General features: G+C 55.0%; 4 protein-coding genes and 1 non-coding gene across 5 annotated transcripts; 2 read left to right on the top strand and 3 right to left on the bottom strand.

Moving 5' to 3' along the window:
- Positions 1-2,029: 2,029 nt before the first annotated feature.
- On the bottom strand, positions 2,030-3,258 carry GLRG_02502 (bZIP transcription factor; the record flags this gene model as incomplete). Its single annotated transcript, XM_008092511.1, has 3 exons — positions 2,030-2,543; positions 2,703-3,031; positions 3,136-3,258. The coding sequence occupies 3 exons, from the start codon at positions 3,256-3,258 to the stop codon at positions 2,030-2,032; spliced, it is 966 nt and encodes a 321-aa protein (XP_008090702.1).
- A 7,408-nt stretch (positions 3,259-10,666) lies between these two features.
- Positions 10,667-11,099, bottom strand: GLRG_02501 (uncharacterized protein; the record flags this gene model as incomplete). Its single annotated transcript, XM_008092510.1, has 2 exons — positions 10,667-10,839; positions 10,904-11,099. 2 exons carry the CDS (start codon positions 11,097-11,099, stop codon positions 10,667-10,669), a joined length of 369 nt encoding a protein of 122 aa, XP_008090701.1.
- A 1,664-nt stretch (positions 11,100-12,763) lies between these two features.
- Positions 12,764-12,845, top strand: GLRG_13077. Its single transcript has one exon. It is a non-coding gene; the product is annotated as a tRNA-Gly (tRNA).
- A 2,111-nt stretch (positions 12,846-14,956) lies between these two features.
- Positions 14,957-16,331, top strand: GLRG_02500 (aromatic prenyltransferase; the record flags this gene model as incomplete). Its single annotated transcript, XM_008092509.1, has 2 exons — positions 14,957-16,134; positions 16,202-16,331. The coding sequence occupies 2 exons, from the start codon at positions 14,957-14,959 to the stop codon at positions 16,329-16,331; spliced, it is 1,308 nt and encodes a 435-aa protein (XP_008090700.1).
- A 1,270-nt stretch (positions 16,332-17,601) lies between these two features.
- GLRG_02499 (uncharacterized protein) lies at positions 17,602-18,841 on the bottom strand (the record flags this gene model as incomplete). The annotated part of the gene is made up of 2 exons (XM_008092508.1): positions 17,602-17,827; positions 17,928-18,841. 2 exons carry the CDS (start codon positions 18,839-18,841, stop codon positions 17,602-17,604), a joined length of 1,140 nt encoding a protein of 379 aa, XP_008090699.1.
- Positions 18,842-21,922: the final 3,081 nt, after the last annotated feature.

The raw sequence follows: 21,922 nt of genomic DNA, 5'->3' as shown, positions 1-21,922 counted from the left end.
GTGAGGAACACACAATGATATTCAGGAGGAACGGCCCTGCCTGTATTACAGTCCCCCTTGCCGGGCTCACGGCGGCGGCGAGGTTATTTCTCTTTTCTTGTCGCTATCCGACGCGCAGAATAAAACAATAGATATACATGAGATACCACCCGCCCACTGTTCCAACCCTCTTTCTCTCGCGCCCCATTCAACCGTTGAAGCGCCTGCCACCCTCCCCCCCTCTCCTTGAGCGCTGCCCCTCGGCGCCGGGTTGCTGTTCGGGCCTGGTGCGCCCCACCTGCCGACCGACCTGGTCGTGGCTCGCAGGGCGGGGAGAGGCTCCGGAGAAAGTGAAGAAAACAAGAAAGAAAAAGATTCGGGGAACCGAGCAGGTCGGAAACTCAGCCGCCCCCTCCCCGCCATGTTCGAGAGCGAGAAGACAGGAGAGAGCTTAAAAGGCGGCCGAGAACGATGCTTCCCTCCCCCGCCCCCTTTTCTCTCACTTTCCCCAACGTGGCCATGGATCGAAAAGATGGAGGGATCGCAAGGAGGCGAGAAATACGTAGTGGTTTGCGTAGTACCAAGAGAAGAAGAAGAATAAGAAGACGCGGGAAAACAAAACAAGAAAAAAAGGAAAAGAAAAAAGGCAAAATTGGAAATGTTGGGACGAGAGAGAGAGAGCGATAGTTGACTTTCCCGGTGGGGCCGAGGGGGAAACCAAACCAAACAAGCCAGCAACCCTATCAATAGGTGGTGTACAGGTATATATTACTCCCCCCGGGTCATGTACACGCATCGAGGTATGTGATCCAGGACGGTTCCTCCTAAGGTCGCTCAGGTACATAATAATAGTGGCACAGTCGGGCCATGTAAACGTACGACCGCACCGCGAACCTCGCTCGCCACCCCTTTGTTTCTTCCTTTCTCCCCGGCGGGCGGTGGTTAGTTGGTTAGTTGGCTGGCTGGCTGGCTGGCTGGTCGGTCGCAGGTCACCCGGTCAGCGAAACCCGCGCCGCCGCCGCCGCCGCCGTCGCCTGCCGCCTCCATGGACGGAAGCCTACTGGTGATTTCCACCCGCTTCCAAGGTCCCAGACAGGCAAGGCAGTTGATGAAGGGTGGCTTCCCGGTTCCTTTCTCCACGATCTCCTTCACCGCTGGTGTTATCTGGAACCGTGGAACGGGAAATGACACTAGCAGCCAGAAAACTTGCCTTGCTAACCATCCTGCCTCCTTCCCCATCGCGCGAAGAAAGATTGGACGGGGCACGAGTTCATATGTTTGGACATCGACACATTGTATTTCCAACAACTTCGATGAGGGAACCGTACTCAAATGACACGTTCCAAATGGATCCCCCTATGCCTGTAGGCCTACAGGCCGGACAGAAACTTTCCAACCAACAAACCCCCCAAGAACCTTTTCCCCTGAACGAACGCGTATAGAAAAGATAGGTGTGGAGAAAAGAGCAGACCAAAACAATTTCCCAGAAGCATCCCATGCAGTTTGCTTACCACAGACACTCCCGAGCGTATCAAGGGGATGGCTTCTCTGCTCCCCGGCCCAGACCGAGTGTTCCCTTCTCCCTTGCCCCCCCCTGCCCTCCCCCAATAATCGTCATGCTCTGTTTACTCCGGCCTACGGGCAGACAACTTCTTTGTTGTTTGGCTCGTGTTGCCGCCGTTGAGGCTGTTGGTTGTGTTTCCCCGTACAAAAGACGCCATTTCGTCTAGTAAGCTTTTTTTGTCACATCGCAGGTACCTTTGAGCTCCCAGTATTGCCCATCAAATAGCATAATACAGAAATGGCAAGGATGCAAGATAAAAAAATTTGAAAGGAAAAAAAAAGAAAAGAAAAAAGAAGGGAAGAGTTGAAGAATATGCCAGCCCGATGTCGTCGTTATCAGGCGTTGTTGTATCAGGCGTTTCCCCCTCCGTTTGACTCCGTTTACCCAAAACGCCGAACCTGGTCGTTTGCAGGTCTCATTTCATTCCAGTGCTGCACATCGCTTACAAAGCACCCACATCGAGCCCCACCCGCCGAGAACCGCGGGCTAGAGCAGCTCGTCGCTTCCGCTGGCGACGCTGCTCTGGATGGCCTCGATGATGGAGCGCTCGGAGAAGACCGGGCCCTGACCGTCGCATCGAGCTTGGTTCTTCAGCCGCTCGCTCACGTCGCCCACATCCACCAACCCCCTCTTGAACAGCGGGTGGCTGATGATGAAGTCCCACGTAGCGCCGGCGGCGAGCAAGCGCTCCCCATCTGACGAAATGGCGACCCGATGGCTGGGCGTCTTGTTGTTGTGCGGAGCGAGGAGGTCGGAGTAGAAGTCTTTGGGGTTGTAGTGCATGGGACCCGTTGTCCGGGGCTCGGGGGAGGAGCTGCTGTGATGGCCGTTCAAGGAGGAGGTGGCGCGGAGGATTTCGTTCTCGGTGCTGATCTTTTGCATTTCACGCTTGAGCCGCTCGTTTTCCGTCGACTTTTGCTGTGCTTCCGCCTCGAGGTTCGCAAGCTTCGCCTCCAGGTCTTTGACGTGCCTCTCCTTGCGTTCTCGGAATGCGCGTTGCCTATGGCGCACTAGTGTCAGTACCAGTGTCCATTATCAAAAGACGCGAATGTTGGACAAGAATCGCGGGTCAACCAATACAGAAGAAGAAGAAGAAGAAGAAGGGAAAGTGTCTCGTCGGTGCATGTGGAAGCAGTGGTAAACGGGGGGTGCAACATACGCAGCGCGGTTTTGGGCCTTCCTCCTCGACTGGGCGGGCGTCAGGTCTTCATCGTCCGAGTTCGACTGGCCCCGACGGGAATGATCGTCGAGAGGTTCCTGCTTGTGGAGGATGACGTCGGGCTGGGCCTTGATCTGTTGCATCGAAGGAGCACTCATTCCGTTGTGCTGTGTCGGCTGGACGGGCTGTTGGACGGGCAGCCCATGGTTCGGAGGGGTGGGGGGGCCAGGAGGGCCGGGGAAAGAAGTCTGCTGTGGGTTGAACTGGGCAGCAGAATAGTTATCAAAGGCGCTGAAGTGTTGGTCGTTGGGATATTCGGCGTAGACGTCCTGCTCATGTCATGATTGTGTAAGTGCAGGTCGCAGTAGGCTAAGCGCCAAGCGGGCGGTGGGTATTCGGGAGGGCAGGACGGGAAAGGAATTCGATGACTTACCGGTGGAGATGTCGTGTTGAAATCGTCCGAGCCCGCCGAATTGGAATGGGATGGCGTGAGCGGCGGGATGCCCATGAACTGGTAGGGCTGGGTTTGCGCAAAGTACTGGTGAGAGAAATCCATGATCGCGAATGTGCTCTGGGTAGGTTGGCCGGCACTCGGGGATGTGAGGAATAATAGAAGGGGGGGGGGGGGGAAGGGTAGTTTTGGAAATGGGAAGCGGATAGGCGTGTCCTGATGAGGGTCTAGGTCCAGTCCAGATTCAGAAGAAGGGAGAGGGCGGCGGGAGAGCAAGCGTAGGAGGGGAGGGGGGTGCGCAGACTGGTGAAGGTCCAAGGTCGAGGTGCAGTGCCGGTAAAATGATGCTGCGGCGTTCCCAGTCCACACCTGGTCTAGCGCCGTAGCGGTGACAGGGCGATATAAACTACCGGTAGGTAGACGGCTAGCACTGTCTCAAGGGTGGTGTGTTGGTGGATGGGTGCTGCAGAGCGGAGACCTTGTTGTAAGAAGGCGGAAGGGTCAAGGGCGTGGTGTCCAGGCACCTAGTGCCCTATATATGTAGGCTCTGTAGCGTACACTACGTCCGGCCGCCTTGTCGAAGGGAGACCCCGTCCGACAGAGGCCAAGACCCTCTCTCGCGTATACTAGCTGTACCTACTGTAAGTATCTTTAGGCAGGCATAGACATGACAAGAACACAAAGGCGGAGGGTGGATGGGCCAGTAGCGTACGATGGACAGATGCGGCAACGGCAGCGGTAGCAGGCGGGACAGGACGGACAGAACAGGACAGGACAGGGCAGGGCAGGGCAGGGCAGGGCGCCGAGTAAGGTAAGATGCACAGGCCAGGATGTGCCGGGGCGGGCCAAGGGACGTGGAGACAGACAGAGGTGAAAAGCGACGCTAGATTTGATTGAGAAGACTTGGGGAAGACGCGAGGAAGCCGAGTCGAGCGGGCCTGCGTGCCACGGGCTGCGTACCAACAGACAGCGGTGCAGTCGGTCGAGGAAGGCTCCAAGTTGCAGAGCGAGTCGCAGGCAGAGCCAGACTAACTAACTATCTTAGCTTGGTGGAGGAGAGGTCTAGACACAACAATACAGGGCTGGACAAGACAGGACAGGGGTCCGGTAGGACAAACCGGTGGTGCCAGTTTCGAGAGCTTGTCTCAGTGCCGCCAGTGCGCGCTGTGGGGTGGGAAACGGTATGGGAGTTTCTGCATCGATGGTATGGGGTCCGGAGGAAGACGGAGGGGGGGCCGATTGCCTCAGGAAGCCTCTTTTATAGAGGGCCATACCTATCTGCCCACCCCTCCCTTTAACCAGGTGAGCCCCGTGAGAGACCATGACAGCCTGAAAGTGAGTATGAGAGAAAGAGAGAGGTGGGGCCAGCAGAGGCGTCCAGACGAATGACGAAACAAGGGCGTTCAAGGGGTCCTTGACCAAAGGAACCCAGCAGATCCATCCACTACGGTACTCCGTACAGTTTGTCGATATCAATCATGGCCGAGCGAACTGGATAGACCTTGCGCGGCCGGGGTTTGGCACCGCACTCAAGCCCCATAGATGCGAAGCAAATGCAGGTCAATGGGGATTCTTTTTTTCTTCTTCTTTTTTTTTCGACCTTTGGATTTCTTGGCATACGCGCAACATGGCTCCAGCTGTCATCCCGGCAAAAGGCTGCGATGTACAACCTAAATCAAGATAAGAGTGCATAGCCACCGGGTCGGATGCTCTGAGAGAAGACAGCGGCGGCGGACCTTTTGGACGGATGGGAAAGACTAATATTCCCTTCGATGCCGTCCGTGACTCGTCTGAGTTGTCGGGAAGAGAAGTGAAGCACGAGGGAGAGATGGCCACTGACTCCAAAGACCCCAAGGTGCCGAGATTGCCCACGTCTGGGATGGAGAAGGATTTGGCGGCGGGGGTAAGCTTGCTGTCGATGAAGCAAAAACAATGGCTGGGTTCAAGTTTGCCAGCACAACGACACATCTGACAGATGGCGGGCCCCTGAACAGAGTTGGAGCCTATTGACGGGACTGGCCTGGCTGACGACTTGGTGGTATGAGGTGTTCAGGTACGCCAAGAGAGGGAGGTGACGAAGCGTGATTTCGTTTGGCGACGGACGGGTGGAGGGGATAGATTACGACGGACGTAGTCGATACGAATGATGCGAATGACGATGACGGGGGAGGAGAGCTGAAAAGAAAAGGAGGAAACTGTAGGCCAAATGTTAGCAGTGAGTGCTGTGATCTGTGTTGGAGCGTTTAGTTGAGCGATGCAGACGGACTCAAACATGCTTCACTGCCGATGACGGAATGACAGAAGTGAAGCTTGCAAAAAGGGTGCGTCGAGTAGGTAGGTATCCGGCCAAGCCTGGCTCGGAAAGGAAAAAAAGCAAGTGTTTCCTCGTGGGAGCAACTTGCCTTGAGGAGGGATTAGGGAAAGAGTCAGCTACAGGGCGAAACATGATGATGATGATGATGATGACGATGATGACGATGATGATGTTCCTTACACATACATGCAAGCAATCAATCCGTCCGTCTTCTTGCAGCATCTTCATCACATTTGCGAGTCTTGTTGTCCGACGGTTCTGTCTCTTCATCCATGACACTCGCACTCGTACCTATTGTCCCTTCTCCAACCGCACCTAGGTAGGTAGTTGGCGCATCGGCCGTCGCATTGTTTTGCAGCCACATTCCGTCCGGCCGAACGTGTCATTTGAAGGGTACCAGCCTTCCGACATGCGTTTCTGATAATTCCTGGTAATGCCCCGGTAAGGGTATCCTCTCCTACGCTGCTCTATCCCCCTAATTCCTAGGTGCCTCCTCCGCTACCAGGGACGGCAATTGCTGACAAGACGCATGTACTCGTGGCCGACACATTGGGTTATTGCCGGACAGCTCACCCCGTGCCACCTGAGGGTGGGTGACAACTCTGTGTAGCCACCCCCCCCCTCAGCTGCTGCCAGGGCAGAAAATGTTTAGGCAGTGACTAACTTCGCAGCCAAGTCTCCGGCATCCTTGGGAACATCAGCAGCTTGCCCAGTCCCCCCTGCACATGGGAAAGAAAACAAAAAAGTAACCTCACAAAGATGCCTGTTACCCAGCCTTATCCGGACACCATACTAGCCGTCCTAGCCGTTTGCTGGTCGCTCTCGAGACCTCCGCGACGCAAGTCAACAAACCTCTTTGCGGCCGCCTCGTCCGCACTTCCCTCCTCGCCCTGTTTTCACCATCAGCCGTCTCTGCCGTCCATCGCCTCCGCGAACTCAACTCGTCGACCCTGTCGTCTCATGCTCCAACTCAAAGCCCACCCATCCTCCTTCTCTCGCAATTTACAAAGTACCTAGGTAGACTGCATCTTTACCGACACTTGCTCGGAAACAGATCTCCATCGCGCCGGTCCATGCTGTCCATCTGAGCCGTCGTTTACCGAAACATGGTCCCGGTACGGGGGGAGTGATCTACGGGACACCTCCATGTCTGCCGTTTCCGCCAAACACCCTCCTCCAATGTAGGATGCCTCCAGTCAGCAACTGGTCCGCTGACGCCGCCTGGACAAGCGCGTCGTCGGATCAGAGACCAGTTATGCGCAACCGACGCGTCTCCCACAGCTTCTGTGAAGTTGTTGTCTTGCATGTACGCCGATGAATCAACTCTCCGTTGCTCCCTATCGCCACAGCCTCGGCCACTGTGCTTTACAGCTGCATCCACAATCTATCTCAAACCGCACATTGCTTTCCATGCACGTGGGCAGAACTGCTGCTGAAAGCCAAAAGCTTGGACGGACGGTACTCTCTCACCGACTTTGTCTCAAGATTGCCGTCCACACACACACACACACACACACACACACACACACATGACAGAGCATTCCTGCCGCGTGCCCGGCGAGAAGGATTAATACTTGCTTGGGTGAATCAACCACCGAATCCCTACCGGTTCCCCGCAGGAAAAAGCCCTGTTTGTCCATCGCCCACGTCTGTCTTGTCTGAGACCCCGGCGCTCATGGTTTAAGACTGGCCCTGGCAAAGCTTAATAGTTTAACAAGTCCCAGTACAGTTCTCGTGTCCCCCTCCCCCCCCCAACGACTGCTCCGTCACTGCCATACTCACCTTTACCGCTGTTGATCGACTATCCCCATTCTGTGGACACCTTTACTATCGTTTGATTTCGGCTACGACAAGCCCTTCCATCGCTATGAATCGATGACGGCACCGATGCCCGGAGGAGGATGGGACCGTGACTAGCAATGTCCAGGGGCGGGGCGTTGACCCATCCCCGTTGTTATCACCACTAACGTACTGATCGAGGCCGAAGAACTTGAATGGCTGACCACCCTTGTTACAGCGGTGACAAAGGAAAGTCTGTTCATTGTCTGCCAAGCTAATAGACCTTCAACGAATCCTACCATGACATGGCTCCAATCACTCGGCGGCCGGGTCTAGACGGGTCACAGGCGGCGGAACACGCAACAGGTAACGACGGATGCCGTTCGAGGGTCCGTCTACCGCAACAAGTTGCTACGTCTTATTGTGGCCCAAACGGACACCGAATATTTGACCTATACCACCTTTTAAAAGACGAACAGTACTGCTCCCGTTCGAAAACAGACTCCGAGACGTCCCGCTTATGTGGTCCTCATACGAAAATAGCCACCAGCAACAAAGCGCTTATCCTTTGAATATCGTTCATCATTCAAACAACCCCGATGCCCATCTACAGTACCTGGGCCCAGAATGCCGCAATCGTGTATGGTTTCTGATGTCATCTGTCGCTGTTCTCATACCACGGCTTCCCCGACCGCTCAACCGGGATCGGACAATCTGACTATTACAACTTGCGACTGTGATGACGGCAAGTCGACTGAGACGCGCCTCTGCTAGTTGAGCATACGCGCATAATGGGTAGCACCCAGTCCTCTACTTCGACGTAAGACACAAATTTGGCAGGTAAAGGGAATATCAAGGCAAATACGTGCCAGACACCACTTGACAGGCGCCGTCGGCCACAACCATCTGCACTAGATATTAACCAGCGGCTTCCCTCCCAATTCCACATTCGATAGCAGCGGTAACATGTAGCTCCAGCTTTGCTTTTCACCAGGAAAAACGCGAGCCCGCTCCAGCCCCTAATCCTCCGCGCGCGGCTAGCGCGACAGACCTACGGTAGGGCTTATTGCGGGACCTAATTTTAAGGGGCGTCAGCGCGACTTGCATCTCGCTTGGCGGTGCAGCTGGGACGGAGGAGATGAGAGGTTAGGCCAAAGGCACGCCCGCCCGCCACGGACGCTTTCCCGCTCCTCTCTCTCTCTCTCTCTCTCTCTCTCTCTCTTTCTTTCTCTCGTGGAGCTACTGCCTGCGTAGACGCACATACCGCTCCCGTTCCTCGTAGGATCTCGCTAGTCATCCTACGGCGAGCAGAGCGGGCGTTCAAGGCAAGACGGCCTCCCTGCCATCACGACCTATACGTGCGCGCCCCCTCGGCCACCGTCGAATCGGCAGCTTTGACGGACGTACTATAATCTGACGATTTAGTCAGCTCCAACTCGTAATTCCTATGTCGTTTGTCTTGGTGGTTGCGTATACCCCAGGACGCCAACGACTGACTGGCTGGCGTTTGGTTTTGGGCGGCGACGACACTACCGAATTGGCCGATATTCGAACGACAGCGGGATCACTCGGTTGGTTGGTTGGCTAACAGGAGGCGTTGCATCATGCTGTACCATGGCCATCGCTTTTTTTCTCAACGTCTGGGGAACCAAGCCTCTTCTTCTGTTGCCTTCAATGGGGCCAAATATAGCCCAGCCAGTGTTCCGTTCCATTGTTCGATATTTGGTAGCCGCTTCATACCCTACCTCTTTCTGTTAGCCTCATTCCTTCCTTCCTTTCTGACGCAAGGGACGCAAAAGTATTTACGCTGTTGCTTGTCCCTGGCTACGAGGAGAGGAACTGCGGCGTGATCGTAGGGTTAGAACGATTACGACCAACCCACTTGTCCATGGGCTTGCCAGCCTCGAAAAGCCAATGGACATCGCCCCAAGGCACGGAGGAGTCCGATATTGGCCCAGTATTCCTCTACGCAGAGACGCTGTGTCTCTATGGGCCTGTTTTCTCGCTCTGCAGCTGTTCGTGTCGGACGGGCTCCTCAGCTTCGGCGGTAGAGATTTTATGTACGTTTGTTTCCAAGGACCCTGTCCAAACTCTTTTTTTTATCGGTTGGTCCGTCGATCTCGACGTATAAAATCATGCGAGATAGTCCTCGACGTGTGCAGTTTCCCCAGACGCCGCTGCAGCATGCGCGACCTTGACTCGCTCCCCGCATTTCTATGCGACCCGGCACTTCCTTCTGAAGGGCTGGAAGACTTTGTGATGCTGGTTCAGACATGATGGCGGATTGGAGCGACCTCGGCGGTCGCACACCATGTCTTGCCTCTGAATCCTGAAGCCGTTCTCGGGACTTGTGGTGCAGCAGGTCACGAGTTAGAAAGTTTGACTTTTAGTCCTCGTCGTCGAAAATGACCGACTCCGCGGATGAGCCCCGAACCAGCTGTCTCACTGGGGATATATGAGCTACAAAGCTCATGCCCTCTCACCGTGGACCGGACTAGGGCCCTCCTACTATTTTCCCAGTCTGGATTTGCTCTTCCCAAAACGGGTTGGAGACCGCATCCCGCTCGTATCGGAACCGGAGCGCACTCTCCCGTATGTATCTAGGGGCCGTCCCAAGTAATTGGCCGAAAGAGGCTCTCGCTGGACACTGATGCGGTATAGCTTGTTCTAGCATCCATGGAGGAGTGTTCACAGAGTATTCCATCTGTTCTGGACATTGACCAGGCAAGTTCACGTGCTGGTCTCGTCGAGTACCGTGTGCCCAGGTCATTTTCTGATGGACCATCGAGTTGTGCCGGTGTCGAACTTATTGCGAACGGATAGCGTGGACGAGAGAAGAAGCGCACAAGCTGCTTAGCTTCCATAACAACGGTTGTACGGGCTCTGAGACCCCTCAAGAACGCTTCGGTTTCGCGGTGCAAGGTCTCACAGAGTCGCCAGGTGGCCAATGAACTGAGGAGAGCAGGACAATAAAAGGAAACGTTTATGAATCATCGCTTCATGCATTTTCCGTTTGTACAACGGTGATGTCTCATGGTGCAGAGATGACCATAGACTTTTTTTCCGCCCAGGCCATGTTTCCAGGACCAAGACAAACAATATAAAATAAAAGGGAAAATAATTTAATGTCGGTACGTCGCGAAAGGGTTGTGCATGGCACCGGTCTCGTCCGCCATAGCCCTTAGCTTGTTCGGCCTCCGCAGGCACGTCTTGGACGTGAAGGCTATGCAAAAAGGCGGGCCTGCGAAGACGACCTAGAGGGTCGTGGCCATTTTGTAGGGCGGCGCGGTAAGGACGAGACCCATCGTGCTGCTACCGACGCCGAAGCCATGGACCATCATGGGGAAGAAGTTGTTGAAACCGTATCAAGGGCCCTGAAGATGTTCATGGGGACCTGGCGTTTGGCGCATGAATAGTCTGTCAGAGGAACAAGGGCGACTGGGTCAGGAAACTCACAAAGATATACGTCTTCATATTCGTCAATACAAGGCGCGAGCCTTGCCACACGGTCGAGTCGGTAGGCTGCTGCACGGGGTCGACTTCGATACGGGCCACGGTGAACCACCACATTTCCTCCATCATCCGGAGAGGGTCTGAGCGAGCACGAGACCGGAATGGCGGAGGGCAGTGCGGATGGTGAGTTCTCTGCGGGCGTACCAGCATTACATGAGGTAGAGGTCTGGATGACTCGGGTGATGAGCATGTTGGTCGGAGAGTTCTCAAGAAATGCAGGCTCGTCGTCCATGTTAATGGCCTTCTCCGAGGCGACATGAGGCGCTTCGTTTCCTTTGGTGCCATCGTAGACTGCGGACTCCCGGCCTGGAAGCACATCATACATCTTGTCGTTCGCCATATCGAAGTTGTGAATCAGCAAAGGAAGTGGGCTTGGTGATGGATAGAACGCCCTCTTCTACGAGAACATGAAGGAATCGCGCTCTTATACCCCCATAAGACGTTACCCCCCTCCCCGTCACCCCGCATTTCATCCCACGCCGCTCCTGATTGTCGACAGAGATGGAGATGCTGAAGCTGTAGGGGTGGCCTTAGTGGAGCTCTGAGAGGTTTCATTCGGTCCTCGACATTAGAATCATGGCCAGCCGGTGCTTGATTCGTTGGAAGAAAACCCCCGCCGTCCATCGTGGGTCATCATGGAGAAACAAAAGACGCAACGTTGCTGAGACTTCGGGGCGCAGCCCGTGATGGCGGAGGTGATATCACGGTTCCGTTCAAGGCCCTCAGTCAGATTCTTGCCGAGCGGACAACCAAGCATTGGCAAAGGATGCGTATGGAGAGGCATCTGTCTGGGATGTCAATCATTTGGCGTTAATTTGCCAGCCGAGAAGCTGGCGATCTTGCTAAAGGTAGCCAAACCGGAGGACTTGACCAACTTGAACACACGCTGCTGACACACAACCCGTGGTAGACCGGGGGAGGACATTCGGTGTTCCATTCTGCCACTCCTCGCATCACTTGGAGTTTGACATGGGCGTTGAGGATTCGCTTTGACCTTGGCTCGATGAAGGCGGTTTCAGTTGGATACAGGCAATATTGCCCTTGTTTCTTTTTGTATTGAAATTAAACGTTGCTGACATGTGTTAAAAAAAAGAAACTCTAAAAAAACTCTTGTATGGTTGAAGATGGAGCTTGGATCCTGGTGCTAACCTTGTAGGTTTCATTTATTAGTCCTGTAAAGTCTTGAGGGGTCACTCGCGTAAAACTACAACGACGCTAAGTAGAGCCTACGCCGGGCTGAGGCACTGATAGAATCTACGGACAACACAGAAATTTGAACCACACGTGAAAATATGGACAGAGGAGTTGTATGGTTGCCATTTCGCACGCAACATGATCATGGAATGCTGTAATATGACGCTAAAAATAAACTGTCGCAGTGGTCTGGAAGGAACAACTTCTGGATGGCATGGAGCTGAGAGGGTTAGACAATCAGACTGAACTAGGAACGACGCAGACGTATATTTTTCGGATGATGGACAAAATGGCAGAAGAGAGGTAGCACGGAATGCAGATCTTATGAGACCTAGATGTCAGCAAAGATCAGACACGACCGCATCTCGCATTCTGTCTAGCTCCTCGTTGAACCAGCAGCCCAAAGGGTTATGGCATAGGCAGAGTGCCAAAACTGCTTGCCGATTTGTTCAAAGAAACTGACTAAGCTGCGCCTCGATAGAAGTGTTGAGAGGCGTGGAAGCAGACCTGTGTGCCCTGCCTGGCCCCCGCCAAATGGACGCTTGCTTGACGCCGCTGGCTGCGGCATGGTAGTATAGAGCAGACGAACGCAAAGAAAACGCCAAGAGTGCAAGACACGATTTCATCAAAAGAGGAGCAGCGATGTCTCTGGAGATGGAAGCATGAAAAGGGTCTCAAGCGAGAGCGAGGTTGGGAGAAGAGCAGTGGAACCTAGACATGCCCCACTTCTGACTCATTGCGGGACTTTGTAGTACCAGTTGGTTTCTATCTAGTCAATCAGAGCAGCAAATCTTTCAACAAAAACAACCAGCAATCGTAGTGTAGCGGTTATCATCCCAGCCTTCCATCATTGCGACAGCTGGGGACTCGGGTTCGACTCCCGGCGATTGCATAATCTTTTGTCTTTTTCTCAAAACTATTGAAGCAATAGAAGATGGACAGAACTGGTTAGTGCACGCTTGTGCGCCTTTTATGTTCGGTTAGTCATAAATCAGCCTGCCCAGAACATGTAACCATCCTTCCTTCCCTTTCCTTCCCGCCGAGACGTAAATTGGCAGGCGCTACACTGAGCTTTTGTCGCATCCAACGGTGAGCCCAACACCATCTAACTAACCTACCAGTGTTCAGTTTCCGCGGATGAGCGGTTTTGATCCTCTACCCAGATTATTACAGGCGGCTGGCTGATGGATGACTGCGATGGCCACATGCAGTTGCCGCCCTCGGGTGCGCCACCTCTTCAGCTCCGTCTCAAGCGACGGCTGTGCGTGTGCATAGCAGCCCAAGCGATTTCTACGCGTGAACGCGTCCAAGCCAATCCAAACTGTTTCTTCGCCACTCTTGAACAGGCTGTTGCTCAGAAGAAAGGCAAACCGCCTCACAAGCCAACTTTATATATATATACCAGGTGATGGATGATCTCACGACTCACAGACGCCACCAAGAGGGAAGGAATGTATATGTCATCGAAGGGTGCTGGCAGTATGTAACCCGATGGCTTGTAACCCAACCAACACACGGTGGCACTGATTGGTTCTTCCCCAACCACATTCAACCGTCTCTGCATTCTTCTTGCTCCATATGGCTGTCCCTTTCCTGACGTTGGCTTTCTTTGCAGTCTACAGATCGTCGCGTGCGCGCCACCCTAGAAAGCTAATGCCTTGACTTTATCCAATAATATACTACTTTGTTGCCGTCACCATGTGGTAGAGTAGAGCCTTCATCCCGTCTTCTAGCCCTTCCAGAAGATTGGTTCCGTCGCCTCTCAGGGCTCCCATACCTACATAACAACCCTCGTCTCGAAAAGAAAAGAAAGAGGGAAAAAAAAAAATGCACGGTCATACTCTTTCGGGTGTCCGGTAATTAGGTTTCTGTTGGTCCAATGCCCATCGTGGCCCCTGCCAAGAACAATCCAAGCAGCTACTGCGTAGGACAGCGTTGGATGGCGTTTCTATCCCATCTGCGCCTCCCCCGGCACGCACAACGCTTCGGCCTTGGCTGTCGATCGCTGTGCCTGGACCGCCAGTTGTGCGTATCGCTGCCTGCAGACGCAGAGCATGCAGGATTCTTTGCTGTGGCTGTTAATTGTTGCCCATGGGTAGCCTAGCAACCCGCAGTTTGCAGGCCGACTGACATGTTGTTTGTGATTTCTTGGTCGTTTGATATCCATTGACCTCTTCCTCTCCTCCTTCTTCTTCTTCTGCCTCTCCTTCTTTTCGGCCACCCAATGGCTGGCTAAGAAGGACACCGGCGCCTTATCGAGTGACAAGAATACCAGTCAATAAATAGCACTTGGCACCCAAAGGCCCGTTCTCTCGCAAACTGGCCAGATTGTAGACAGTCCCGATGGACACCTCCGGACCCCACCACCGGATTCGGTGGGTCTTCTCGTCAGGTTGCCCAACCTGGCAGTCCGGCGGAGGGCAGCTGTGTCCGGACTCATGCACGACGAGGCGATGGCCGCATGGCTTGCTTCGCATCGACCTGGCCGCAGACAAACGCCTGGTTGAGCTACCCAGAAACTAGCCTCAGTTGCATCTTTTGCTACGAAGAATTCGCTCTAGGATTGCTGACCGCGAGATCCCGGGCTGCCATGCCCTCGAAACGGCCTACACATTGACCCACCCTGGCTTCGACCAACCAAGTGTTGGGTCTACCACCGTCCCTGCTAAACATGGGGAGGTCGCAAGGTCCTAGACACCTGCGCGATGGCAACTACCTAGGTAATTTCGGGATCAGCCTTGCAGAACCTCTGTTGCCAAGTTGGTTGCACCGTCATGCAGTTGGCCCAGATGTGCCACAGGAGAGTTATAATGACCCGTAGACCGTTCTCAACGGTTGGGCGACCTCATCACCATCTCACCTCACTGGGCCTTTTCTGATCCTCTCCTTTTCACACACTGACCAGCCGTAGCAATGGAGCCCGTTATGGCAAGGTCGACTTACACGAGGACCATAAGGCCCCCATATCCTCTGCAGCTCTCCCCAAGTTGCATGAGATCGCCCATGGCCTTCAGTCAAGCCGATATCTTATCTCCACGGGCCATGGCCAAACAGGAGAAGGACCTCTGTCTCCCGGCACAGGAGTCAATATACATCCACAGGCCCCATCAGGACTTCTGGGCCGTCCGCTGCGCCGAGAGCCTCGATGGTCTGATGCAGGCTGCCGGCTCGTACACGCCGGCCCAGCGGGCCGCACACCTCCAATTTCTCTCCGAGATCATCGTCCCCGCCATGGGACCACACCCGTCCGCTGCCCCGGCGAAACCATTGTTGACCGCTGACGGCTCCCCCTTTGAGCCCGCCTGGAACATCACCGACTCGGGCTCCTCCTTGGTCCGCTTCTCCTTCGAGCCCATGGGCCGCCATGGCGGCTCCACATCGGACCCCTTTGCGCAAAAAATCCTTCCCGCCATCCTCCCCGCTCTGCGTATGGTCTCCCACGGAGCCGACACCCGGTGGTTCGAGCAGCTCATGTCTGCCCTGTTTCTGACGGAATCGGAGACAAGAGCAGCCCTCGCCAGGCTTCCCGAGGGCACCCGCCCACCGACGTCGTTCCTAGCGTTCGGCCTCGACGGGGACAAGACGGTCTTCAGGGCCTACTTTTCCCCCATCCTCAAGCATGTAGCCACGGGCGACTCGACAGAAAGCATCACCTTCAACGCCATCCGCTCCCTGTCCCCGGGCGGCCCCGACCTCGCCCCTTCCGCCCACGCCACGGAGGAGTACTTCAAGAACGCATCCTTCCCTATTCCCGTCGAGATGATTGCCCTGGACTGCATAGACCCGGCCGCGGGCGCTCGCGCCAAGCTCTACGCGCGTACGCGGTCAAACGCCTTCAGCGTCGTGCGCCATGTCGTGACGCTCGGCGGCCAGATCAGCGACGAGGCGACGCTGGAGGGCCTCCGCGGCCTCCGCTGCATCTGGCACCTGCTGCACAACGAGCCGGAGCCCTACAGCGACGACTTTGACAAGCAGCCCAAGATGGAGAACACGATCCACAAGGGCGTCTGTTACGGCTTCGAGCTCAAGCCCGGCGCCGAGTGGCCCGAGGTCATGGTCTACGTGCCGCTGTGGCAGTACGCCGACAGCGACGCCGTCATCGCGTCGAACCTGGCCGATGTGTTCCGCTCGAGAGGCTGGCCCGTTGCCGAGAAGTACGAGGAAACGATACGCCGCAGCTTGTAAGTCTTTGTTGTCCCCCTCCCCGCTTCGGACGAGGACGTCGAAACTGACCATAACCGCCGCCAGCCCCCGCTCCAAACTGGAAAAGACCACGGGGACGCACTCGTACATCTCGTTCGCATTCAGCAAGAAGAATGGCGCCCACATGACCATGTACTACTCCATCAGGCCCCAGGACTCGCTGGTGGCTGTCTGAGGAGAGGGGTAAAAGTGCAGCCGTGAGCGTCGACGTATTCTGTCGTCTGCGAGCAACTGGCATTTCCGTTTCTGTGTTATAATACGGCCGTCTTCCGCTCAAAGCCACGGTATCGTACAGCACCGCGACCTTTCCAGAATAAGAATGTGTCTCCCCGGGATCGGATGAGCCGGGCTAGTGTAATTCGAAAAGATCGAGTGGACGGTACAAGGCAAGGAAGACAGCTTTCCTCTTCTGAATAGAAAAGAAAATCATTTTTTTTTTTTGTTGATTAGGAAACACCCAAGTAAACTTCCTACAGCACACAGAATTGCCACTGTATCGAGACTCGTCAGCCGGACATCAGAGCGAAGACGAAAGGGCCCTGCTTTATCCTCTCTCCCCGCCTCTCTCCTCCGGGATGAATGTTTGATTTCATGCCGTTATAGTCAGCCATATGTACGAAGGTGGGCGGTGATCGAAAGGGTACGCGACAGTGGTTCCCTCCTCTCTCCCGACCGACCTTGATCGATGTCTGTGCCCCGCCGTCCTTATGTCCGATAGGTTTCGGCACCGCCGGATTGAGATGTGGAGGGGGTGATGGGCTGAGGATCGGCAAGTCCGGAAGAGGGGAGCATAAGGAAACAGGTGGTCCGGGGGTATGTCCAACCCGGCGTGGGCGAATACAGGCAACAGTCATATCGCAGCACTTCACAAAAGCGTCATCCGACGTCCGTTCGGTAAGGCAGATTCTCAATTCAAGGAATGTGGTTATTTAGAGCCTATCGGTATAGTTTTTTTTCTTTTTTTCAGGTTTTTTTTCTTCTTTAAATCCCAGACACAACGACAACGGTACTTGTGCATGTTTTGGTTGTCGAGCCATCTGGATAACAAAGTTGTTATTTGGGTAGAGGAAGAGAGTGTGGTGTCTGGCATCGTCCAGCACACATTCCGCCCCGGCTCTCAACGTAGCATACCTAACGTCTCGATGTGATTGTAATGAGCAACAAAGACAAAAGTAAATCCACCCTGACTTGCCAATCCGTTCCGTGAATAAATATAAAACGCCGTTTCTTATGAGTTGTGTAGTTTCCTCTCCTGTCCAATCTTGGAGTGTTTTTGTGTGTGGTGTTTCGAATTTCTAGGCGCTGTTCAGTGCCCAGACAAAGACGCAAAGTAAAGCAGAAAACAGTCAAAGGAAAAGTGGTATCATCAGTTTGGTCTCGCAGTTGAGTTGCCGGTTTTTGTTGGTGTTGTTATTGTCGCATTTCCAGATCGGATTTGCTTCTTCTTAGACCTGAGCGGTCTCGGTCTTGCAAGCATCCTCCTCGTTATCCTTGTAAGGGGGGAGGTCTTCAGAGTCGGCCATGAGCCCCGACTTCTCCTCGACGGCAGCGGCCTCGCGGTGGACAGACTTGCGCGCGCGGCGGCGGCAGTGACGACGGGCGAAGGGGGGCTGGCGGCGGACGAAGACACGCCAGAGGCAGACGACAAAGGTGCCAACCATCATGCCGATGCTGACAAGCCATGTTAGTGGAGCTCGGTACAGGAAAAGGAGCGGGGTTACAAGACCGGGGGAAAACCATGGGAACGAGAAGGGGGAAATGAAACACTTACATGCTAACGCTGACGCCAGCAACAATGCCAATGAGCACGGGGAACAGGATATGCGAGGCGACGTTCTTGGCCAGTTGAGCCCAGGTGTGGTGGTGATGTCTGACCTGGCCGTTGTGGTGGCCGTGACGGTGCTGTCCGTGCATAGCTCCGTGGTTCTTGCGGCCGCCGCAGTGCTTCATGCGATGCATCTTGTTCAGGATGGCGGCGCGCCACTTGCAGTAGAAGGTGGTGCAGTCCTCGGCGGGAGCCTCGACGTGGTCCTCCACCTCCTCCTGCTCCTCCTCCTGGCGAGAAGGGACAGAGGTCTCGGTCTGCTCAATGTTGGCGATCATAAGGTTGCCGGTAGGGGACTTGATCAACTTGACGTTGACGTTGGGAATATCGCTGACGAAGCTGTTTCCAACCTCGATGATCTGGAGATCAATCTCAACGAGCTCGAGCTGCTGCTCCGTGTCCTTGGCAACGGGGCGGACACCTAGGCTGTAGCCCAGCTGGGGAGTGTTGGGGCTGGCCTTGCGAGGATGCTTGGTGGCGGCCTCGGTGAAGTCGGGGATCTGGGGGGCACGGAGAGCCTTGTACCACGAGGCGGGCTTGGGGTAGAGCTCAAAGTCGTTGACAAGGAGGTGATCGACGCCCGAGGTGTCGGTGTCGATGGAGAAGGTCAGCTCGAGGTGGTTGTTGATGTTAGACATTGTGTGGTAGCGGCCGTCGTAGTGACGCATCGCCAAGGGGCATCCGGGACAGTCGACCTTGACGCGATGGCTTGCGAGGCCCATCTCGATAGATGGATCCTCGAGCCCGAAAGGGAGTGTGTTGACAATTTCGCTGTCGGCTTGAGAGATTTCGGGAACAACGATGAAGGCTTGCGTGGCCTTAATCGCCAAGCTGGCGGCGGCGAGTGATTTCAGCAGCATCTTGCCGGTGGTCCGATGTTCGCTGACGTAAATGGTTCGATAGGTAATAAATCGACTGTCGTGTCTTCTCTGAGTTGAGGTTGATCAATGGGAAGGGGGGGACAGAAAGTGATGTCGAAAGATGGTCGTGTGGAAGGAAGGAAGGTTGAGTTTCGATCGATGTCTGAGTGGGAGAACAAGAGGTGCAATGACATGAGCGAGTGCCGAGTGTCGTGTCCCAGGGGTCGAGCAGAACGGGGGCCATCCAGAGTACGTAAGGCACTGTTAGCGCATCCCTGGACAGGGCAGTTACGCAGTTGAGGAGCGCCTTACGGGCCCTTGACCCATTAAAAAGATGGGGATCGGGTGCTGCAAGTGGTGTTAGCCTGTTGGAGGCAACGGGACTTGGGCCACTTGGGACACGCTAGGGACCGTCGGGACATTCGGGACAGTCGGGATACAGGGCAGACAGGTTACTAGTGTGTCCGCATCGCCACGCTTTGGGGAGGGGAGGGGGCGATTGCACACTGCGCTGAGGGATATGTTTTCGCCTCAGGCATGAATGAACCGGATGATTTGCTGCACATCGTCCAGCCCGATTATGTCATTCGACCCTTTTGGAACTGACCTTCTCCCGCATTCCTCAGCTCGGGTTCAGTCCCCCTTCCTTGCCTCCCTCCCCCCCCTTTCATTTGTTGTCTCGTCGTCCACCCAACTTACTCATCATGACTCTCAAGAATGCCCCTCTCGACTTATTCCCTTGCCCTTTCACCAGTCCTGGCCACTTTGATGCGTAAACCGACTAAATCCACTATTAACAAGACGCAACTCTCTTTCTTGCCCACTTCGGATCGTCCTCAAATGCTCTTACACCATTATGGCGTAGAACAACGTGGCGGGGGCTTGTAAACGCTTAAAGAAAGACATAACACTGTGGCCCCGTCCGCCCAAACCGGCACTTTCGGCTCTTCTGCTATATTCCTTTCGCTTACTCGATGCAGCTGGGTGTTCTTGCCCTTCCGAACCACCTCCCTACCTACCTTGGCTCAAAGAAATGTCAGGGCATCCCAATCCCCAGCCGCCTGATGCTTCCTCCCTTCATATCCTTGCACAACATTGTGCTCACTCCCCTCTCTCCAGTAAACCAGCCAAAGCACCTTCTCTCTCTCTCTCTCTCTCTCTTTTTTTTTAAGCTCCGAGCTCATGACGTCTATGGCTTGGGCTCGAGTCACCATGCTACGCAATCACATCATGTTCGACACCGGAGAGGCGATGGCAAACTCTAAAAAAGCAAACATGGCCAATCGTTCGATATGCATGAAGGAATGGACGGGCGGCCGGGTTATTGAGTCGTAATCTGGGCCATTGCTTCCATCTCCTGCCAAGCCACGACGTGACCCAGGTCAGGGGTGCCGTTTCGTCTGAAACCCCGTCGCCGTGTCATCGTGATACACAGGTCATCAAAGCCCACTGAAGCACGCCCTTCCTTCCTGCCCAGGGCTCGACGCCAGGCTGTGTAGTCCCAGATAGGTGGTTGGCCTTTTTGTGTTGGAATGACCGGGCTTTGGCAATCCGTCTCTCCCACAATCAGTCCAAAGGAATGTCTATCTGTAGCCTCCCCTCCACCGGCCGATGGGGCATCCGTACATACCACCGTCGTTCAGACCGGCTTCCGGGCCCCACAAACGCGTAGTCGAGGCCGACGACGCCACTCGGCCCCAACGTCGTCCTTCCGGAGGCGTGTCGGAGCTGCATCGCAAATCCACGACTGAGAAAATGCCAGCATCCTGACGACGCGGTCTAGCCGTAATGTGTAGACAGTGACTAGACAACAGGGCCTTCAAAGAGCAACCCCGCTCTCCTGTAACCACTGCCAAGGTGCCTCCGGGCCAGTTCAAACAGCATGACTTTGGATTCGAATTACCGTCTGGGCACCAACGCCCGGGGCGGCGCGGTCGGCCGGTCTCGGAAGCAACGCATTGCGCGATCCTGTGTGTGCATGAACCAGTCATCAGTGTCGACGATTATTAGCTTCGTGGAAGCAGTCTCCAGTTCAACCCTTCCCGCTTCTGCCGGGCGTGCTCTTCCTGGCCCAGCCTCTCGACGCGGCGCTGGCATGATGTCATGTCCTCGCGATTTGCAGCGCACAGGTGTCAGCTTTGACGCCCTCTACACTGAATGCCCTTCCAAGGCATGAGCGTCTCTGTCGAGTCCTTTTCGGGGGCCTCGTGACGCTTTGGATATCGGCCGTGATGGCCCTGACGAGGTCATCTCAATCAGACACAATGTCCCGCGTCCTCAAGGCGATCTGAGCCGAGGCTCCCCGTAGAGCTCCCAGCCTCACGAGCCTGGACATTTTAGCCTGGCCCATGGGGTTTGGGTGTTGGTACAGAAGCCATGATCCAGGCGGCAGCGGATGCGACCCTCTTCCTCCCTCGAGAAACGGGATGCCTCTTGTTCCGAGGCCGTCTTGCACCCAGGAAGAGTGTCATGCAAATCTGTAAGCTTGGTGATGACGGGGGAGCAGATGGGCTCGACGAAGCAAACCAACCTTGACTGATTACAAATGCGGAGGCGCACGACTGTGAGAAACGGGGTGTCCCCCTCCTCAGACGCGTTCGGTGGGTAAACTACCCAGACCGTGCCGGTGAAATGCCCGACTCGCTCACAACTCAACACTGCCGGTGGAAAAGTATGTTGCCGGAGCCGTCCCTGCTCCCGTCGGGACTGCCAAGAGCGCCGCGGCCTATCGTTGCCAACGTGAGATATTCGGCCTGCAAATACCACTGCAGCAACAGGCAGGGGATTCGCGGGTGATTGCGAGTTGCCCCCCAAATTCCCTTGTGGCATGATGCCTGCCTCATCTCGTGAGCTGGAACGAGATGCAGATGTCATCGGAATGGCAGGTATCCGTGTCGACGGCGATTGATGCATGGAACCGGGACTCTCTCGCAAGCCTTTCTTCCAACTTGCGACTCTGCTCAAGCCGATCAAGCGTACTCCCATACAGGCTCGTGATAGCCTCCAACAAAGAAACACGCTGGCTCGGGCGGAAGGGGCCGGAGAATGAACACGTGCGGGCGGAAAGTTGTCTTCTAAAGA

The sequence above is a fragment of the Colletotrichum graminicola genome (assembly GCF_000149035.1).
Source record: "Colletotrichum graminicola M1.001 genomic scaffold supercont1.5, whole genome shotgun sequence".
Lineage (NCBI taxonomy): Eukaryota > Fungi > Ascomycota > Sordariomycetes > Glomerellales > Glomerellaceae > Colletotrichum > Colletotrichum graminicola.
Note: the sequence above shows the minus strand (reverse complement) of the source record. Positions and strands in the feature narration are given on the sequence as shown.